The 7,277-nt window shown below is 39.2% G+C and overlaps 1 protein-coding gene across 1 annotated transcript in view; it reads left to right on the forward strand.

The window, feature by feature from the left end:
* Positions 1 to 6,914, forward strand: part of htr1d (5-hydroxytryptamine (serotonin) receptor 1D, G protein-coupled) — a 29,365-nt gene extending 22,451 nt beyond the window's left edge. Inside the window, exon 2 of the mRNA XM_044142476.1 lies at positions 3,790 to 6,914. Coding sequence (XP_043998411.1) covers positions 4,871 to 5,980 — 1,110 coding nt within the window. The 5' untranslated portion in view covers positions 3,790 to 4,870 and the 3' untranslated portion in view covers positions 5,981 to 6,914. The remainder of the gene's footprint in view (positions 1 to 3,789) is intronic.
* Positions 6,915 to 7,277: the final 363 nt, after the last annotated feature.

Consider the following 7,277-nt stretch of genomic DNA (forward strand, 5'->3'; position numbering starts at 1 on the left):
TTTCTCTACTTCTTCAAGGAGAATAGGAGATGTTTTCATACCTGATGGTCCAGTGAATTTACAACAAATTGCAACCTCTGTTACATTTTCAGCTGCTGCAGTTCCCCTTCAATCTGTTCCCCTCCTGGCCTGTAGGGGCGCTGCACCAAAAACCACTGGAGGAAATGACACAAAAACCCCGGGGGGAAAAAAACAGAGCAAAACTTCATTCTTCGTGAAATGTAAACAAAAATGGAGTAGCATCAGATTTGGGATTTCCCCTTTGTCTTTAGGCGCCAGGAAAGCCATTTTACCGGCTAGTTACTGTGTTGGTTTTGATTGTATTTACCCAGAATACCCTGCATTGTAGTCCACCTCCGGGTTTTGGAGCAGTTTCTGGTCCACTTGGTGTTCACATATGCATTTGAACCAAACCAGAATTCACTTCAACTGAACCGAGGGTTTTAGGTGGACAAGATCGACTTTGTGTTTTACAGGTTTGAATACCGTTCACACTTCCCCAAATGAACCGCACTTTCTAGGCAATCGAACTGGAGTTCAATTAAATCTCATTAAGAACATTTTGAGATGGCAGTGAAAGTCAAACACAGGTGGAAATGAGTTCCAGGTCATAGATGTCTTTCATCAGGCTTCTTTCACCGCACCATCACTCACATCTACTGGGCAATTTTTTTTTTGATGTCTGGAAAATGAGGCGTTACAAAAACCTCGACAGGCACTATGCTGTTACCTAGCAACCCAAAATGAGCTCAAGCACGTTTGGTCAGCTGCTTTTACCGCTGTACAATGGCTGCTGGAAAAGACAAGTGTTTTGTTGTTGACTCACCATCTAGAAACCACTTGATGCATTTCTGTTGGTTTTGCAGAAGGCTCCACTTCTACTTTTCAAAGATGCACAGTTGTATAATTGCCCATGTGTTTGAAGCCATTTTCACGTGAGTGTAAATTTTGTTTTGGGGGCGTGGCCAACTCATTTTATTTGGATTTAAAGTGACAGGACGTCCTAAAACAGCTCAAAATAGGCAGAACTGAGCAGACTAAAATCTAAGAATGATCTGGTGCAAAAAGTGAGATGAACATGTTTAGTTTGGCCGTAGATTTATCCCGACCTGCCCAGGAAGCGGAACAGGTCTCCTTTAAACCACATTTTAAAGGTTTTGACCAAAACGCCGAAGCTGCTCACTTCTGAACTGTATTTGTATGATAGTTTTTATTTTATCTCTGCTTGCTTCTTTTTCAGGCAAATGCCAAGACTTGTGAATTTTTCTCCAGTTTCAGAGTTTTGCTCAGGAGTGAGTAACAATTTAAAACTCAGGCAGGCGTCTAATCTTCCTGGATGACTATTATCTTCATAACCAAGCCACTCAGTGCCTCTGGTTTAAAAACAAAATTATACCCTTTACGTTTCTTCTGAATTTTTAACTAAGCTGAAGTGCTGGGTAAGTAACACAATCATTTGATGTCAGCCATGCATTCGCCTGCGTTGCGTTGATGGTTTCCCTCTGGCCTTTTCCTGGCTGTCAAACTGCTCACACAGGCCTTTGATGGGAGACAACCAGCAGCCATTTAAATGCCACGGAGCAAACTGGGAACATTTTTTAGATATATGGTCTGAGGTGGCTTTGAATTTATGATTTCTACATCTCCAATGCAGAAACACAAAACCTTACCAAGTATTTCTGTCTAGTTTCTAGAGCTAATATCTTAGTTCACTTGGAATAAGACAAAACTGACTTACAGGAAACTTTTCAGCAAAAGATAAGAGTCTTAATATCTTAATATCAATGAGTTCTTAATATTGATGAAGAGCTTACTGATTATTTCACTTACAACATGTTGAGTCACATTGCAAGGGCACTGCGCCGTTACCTAGCAACCCCAGCCAAGCCCAGCTCGTTACCTAGCAACCCAGTGGGCGGGTTTTTCTTAACTGTATATGTTGGAAGAGACACTTGCTTTGTTGTTGACTTACTATCCAAAAATGCTAAATCTATTTTCTATCTATTAAAAAGTATTTCTGGTTTAGTTTCTAGTGCAAATTTCTTATTATACCTGAAATAAGACTAAACTAATTTTCAGCAGGATATAGGAGCGCGTTTTAAATCAGTAATTCTTTAATAGTGATGAAAAAGTTCTAGTTTCACTGTTAATATAAGAGTTATAAAATAAGAGAAATATTTTGTTCTAATAACAAAATAAAAATAACCTGCCAACATAAGCAGCATTTTTTTCCTATTATTAATGAATCTGTGACTTAAAGAAGCTCCTATTTCTTTATGAAAAGTTACTTCTAAGTTAGTTTTGTCTAATTTAAAAATGAATAAGATATTTGCACTAGAAACTAAACTAGACTAAAAATATTTGGTAAGATTATTTGTGTTTTTTGCAGTGTTGTCCTTATATTTATGTAATTAAACACATTCACTTTGTGAGTTTCAGCTGCTAAATATAAGATTTTAAGACTTTTTATACATGTTTATCAAAAATATTTGCTTGCATCTATTTACATTTGTGGATATTAATAAATAGTAATGAATGAAATCAAGTGACGTTTATCAAACCATTTATCAGGAAGAACAAAAGTCATCTATAAAAAACCTTGTTGATGAAAAACGTCGGTTGTTTTCTTTCTGTTCAGCTGAAAACATCTTTGGTGTTAAAGAAACACATTTTTATAGTGTTTGTGTGATTTTAGCCACATTTTCATTTAAACTTATCAAAAATTGTTTCCTCTGACAAGATCAAATATTTCAAGACAGATTTGACCAAAAAATGTTTTGTTTTTATCTCTTCACTGATCAGATTTAGTTTGACTTTTTAGTTGTGATGCAATTAATGAAGAACAAATAACAGCAACATTTCTGTCAGTTTTGTCTTCCAACTTGGTAACTAGGTTAACCGACTGGTTAGATGATCCCTAAAACTGTTGATCAGATGAAACTTCATGCTTTAAAAATAAGTAATTGGACTCCTTACCATCAACAGATATAAATTTAATCTGAATTTTATTTGCATAAAGCCTTTTAAAAGCACTTGTAGTTTATCACTATGCTCCATTTTGTGACATAAAATCCCAATAAAAATTAAAGGTCTGTTGTTTCAAACTCAAACATTTTTTTTCTACAGATTATTCTCAACATTAAATACATTTTTCTCACAAATTTGACTTTTCAGACTCAGAAAATCATGTTATTTCTAGAAAAAAAAATCTGAGATTGTTTTGAAAGTTTCTAAAAAATGTTCTTGCAAATTTGAAACTTTTCCAACAGAAATTTGCATGTTTTTTTCAAAATTATTTCGGACATTTCCTATATAACTTTACATTGAAAATGAACAAATTTCCAAGATTTTTCTAAAGACCTTTTGAGATTGTTCCAAAAATGTAAAAAAAATAAATTATTGCAATTTTTTGACATTTCACACTCAGAAATTTCCACATTTACTTCTAAAATATTTCAGAGATTAATCTCAAAATTAATAAATATTCTTGCAAATGTTTGATTTTTTTAACTCAGAAATTTCCACAATTTTTGGAAATTATTCTCAAAATTTCAGTTTTTTCTTTGCTGGTTTCTGACTTAGTGCCAGTTTTTTTATTTGAATAATAATCATAAATATTGACAGTTTAATTAGCAACTAAATGTCATCAAAATTGCTCCTTATTTGCCTAAAATTGCCATCTATTTTGTCAACAAATGAATTATTTCTGTGTGTATCCACAGAAATACACACACATAATGGCAAAAGGAAACAATGTCTAATATCTTTTTTTCTGCTTCTTTCATATAGAAGATTAATGCATCGCTGGATTAAAGTCACTCTGAACGTCGTAATCCCAACAGACGCCTCGACTGAAACGTTCCTGGATAATCAGTGCAGCGAAGAGGAGAAATTAATGGACAAACATTTTACTCTGGGAAACTGAAAGAAAACCTTTTCTTATCATCTCATTCCAGCGAAGTTGTGCGGATGGCCCAGAGTCCCAGCAGACGCTGAAGAGACTCCGACACCGAAACAGTTCTCACATTAATCATGCAACTCTGGTGTTCTTGTCTTCAAAGCGTCGTAGAAAAAGTCTGACACAAGAACCTAAAATCAGGAAGAAACAAAAGATAAAAGTGAAACGAGTGTCATCATCTTCCTACATCCAATTCTGGGTTTTGTTGAAGAGGAGAAACAGATTTATGGCTGATAAATTGGAAATTATGACGATGTTACGACCTGATGGATTAGGATTTAACCTCAACGACGAAGCAAAAAGGAGAATTTGAAATGTAATAATTGATTTGGTTGAGAAAATACACAATAATTAACATTTTTATTGATCAAACAGTCAATCAAGTTGATTTGTGTTGCACATTTCAGCAATATTACAGATTAGAAACATAAACACATCAGATAGTCAACAGGTTTGAAAACAAATAAGTGGATCAAAAATGTTGATTTAAAATCACAATTAGAAAAAAGGTTAAAGCAAAAACAAGATCAATTTACACAAAACAAGATTAAAATGATTGAATTAGAGACATTTAGTCAATAAATACAATCAGAACAAACAGTCGACATAAAACAGTTATTATACACACAATAAGAGTTAATAAATTGAGATGATTTTATGTATTTGGATATTTAAAATGTCTTCCAGTTCCAGTGTTAAATACTCATGAGATATAGTTATTCATTAATTGTTTTTAATAATGATTATTAAATGACGACAAAACAACAACATTAGCGCTTATGGCGATAACTTCCGGGTCGACTTGGAGGAAGTGTTGATGATTCAAAATGTTGACAGATCTGATGTGTTATGAGCCAGTTGTTTTTTAAACATCATTCGGTTCTTCTCTGGATCTTCTTATGAACTGAAATCATGGAAAACGTCACGGAAAACAACGCGACAGCGGCGCCCTGGACCGAGGCCACGCTGCTCAGCCTGCAGGTCTCCCTCTACGTGCTGCTTGGCGTCGTTACCTTGGTAACCGCGCTCTCCAACGCCTTCGTCATAGCCACCATCTTCCTGACCAGAAAGCTCCACACGCCGGCCAACTTCCTGATCGGGTCTCTGGCCATCACGGACCTGCTGGTGTCCATCCTGGTGATGCCGATCAGTATCGTGTACACCGTGACCAAAACATGGTCGCTCGGTCAGATTGTTTGCGACATCTGGCTCTCCTCTGACATCACCTTCTGCACCGCCTCCATTTTGCACCTGTGCGTCATCGCGCTGGACCGCTACTGGGCCATCACGGACGCGCTGGAGTACTCCAAGCACCGCACCATGCGCAGGGCGGCCATGATGGTGGCGGTCGTTTGGGTGATCTCCATTTCCATTTCCATGCCGCCGCTCTTCTGGCGGCAGGCCAAAGCGCAGGGCGAGCTGACGGAGTGCGTGGTGAACACGGAGAAGATCTCCTACACCCTGTACTCCACCTTTGGTGCCTTCTACGTCCCCACTGTGCTTCTCGTCATCCTCTACGGGAGGATCTACGTTGCGGCGCGTTCACGCATCTTCAAGACGCCGGCATCCGGGAAGCGCTTCACCACGGCGCAGCTCATCCAGACCTCCGCGGGGTCTTCGCTCTGCTCTCTGAACTCCGCCTCGCACCAGGACGCGCACCTGCACGCTGGAAACACAGGCGGAGGTGGAGGCGGAGGCTCACCTGTGTTCATGAACAGCGTGAAGGTGAAGCTGGCGGACAGCGTGCTGGAGAGGAAACGCCTGTGCGCGGCGCGGGAGCGCAAAGCGACCAAGACGTTGGGCATCATCCTGGGCGCCTTCATCGTCTGCTGGCTGCCGTTCTTCGTCAGCACGCTGGTCAACGCCATCTGCACGGCGTGCTGGTTCAGTCCGGTTCTGTTCGACCTCTTCACCTGGCTGGGATACCTGAACTCGCTCATCAACCCCGTCATCTACACGGCGTTCAATGACGACTTCAAGCAGGCTTTCCACAAGCTCATGAAGTGCAGACGGAGCTTTTAGGCCGCGGCAAACACACAAACTATGTTCCAGTAGATTCCAACTTCTGCAGTTCAATTCATGGAATATTAGGGAGATTATAGGAGTAAATCTCCACCAAACAACTCAGAACTTTTTACATTAGTCTCCAAAATCTACAAGAAAAACATGGAAATGTCTGAGTTTCAACAGTTGAAAAACTGCAAGAAAAAACTTGCAAATTTTGAGATTAACTAGAAATATTCCAGATTTTTGTTGACTTCTGGAGTTTCACAAGTCAACAAAAATATTTGATCTCAAAATTTCCCATTTTCTTCCAGCAGATGTTTGACTTGAGTCATTGAGCCCTGGGACACCGATGGCATAGAAAATCAGAACATTTCTGCCAAATAACTCTAAAATTATGAGATTATCATTTTTTAGGACTTTTTAAATTTTTTTGAGTTTCAAAAGTTGAACATTTTCAACTTGAAACACAAAGAAAACAAAAATTAAAAACATTCTCAAAGTTTTAATATCAAACTTTGACTTTTTTCTTGGAAATTTTCAATTTATGAAACACAAAAAAAAATCCCAAAAGTCAAAAATGTTCGACTTTTTACGGAGCCCTTTTGGGGAATTGGGATTTTTTTTTTCTTTCTTTTTTTGCGAGATTTTCCGTCCCTGCAATCATCTACTGATCAGTTCATGGGACATAATTGAATCCTGTAAGCCTTTCTTTCCTACCTTCTGCTTTAATAAAAGGTTCTGTGGGGTTTTCCACGAACGTTAGTATCTCGTTGTGAAATATCTGAAGTTTTATATCTTTGTCTTAGGATAGAAAGACACCAAAAAGCTATTTAAACAGAAATGTTCCGTTAGTAGGAAAGAAATAAAAATGCATCCTAATTTGGACTATTTGTGAGATGAAGCCTGGGCGTAAATTCAAACTGGAAGCCTCTCTAGCCCCACCTGCATCATCCAATCGGCGCGTCCCGCTTAGCCACGTCACAGCCAATCACCGACCGAGCTCCAGTTGATAAGGACCTCCATCTTCCGCTTTCCAGCTACGCTCAACCCGTTCATCCACATGCCTCAGCCAGATATCCCACCAGATCCTTTTCTTCGTGATCCCTCGTCCTTCCACCTCTCATCCTTCCGTCTTAAAGCCGCTTAGCTCGGCCTCTTCTTTTCCCCTCAGTCGCTCCTCCGATGGAAGAAGATTTTCTCCCGGCCTCGTTCACTCCAAGCAGCTTCTCCCACCGCTCTCTCGCCTGACTGGGATCCACCGTCTCCTGCTCCTTCGCCACCTTCTCCACGGTCCATCTTTGGCAAGCCGGCA

The sequence above is a fragment of the Gambusia affinis genome, linkage group LG16 (assembly GCF_019740435.1).
Source record: "Gambusia affinis linkage group LG16, SWU_Gaff_1.0, whole genome shotgun sequence".
NCBI classification, from domain to species: Eukaryota; Metazoa; Chordata; class Actinopteri; order Cyprinodontiformes; family Poeciliidae; genus Gambusia; species Gambusia affinis.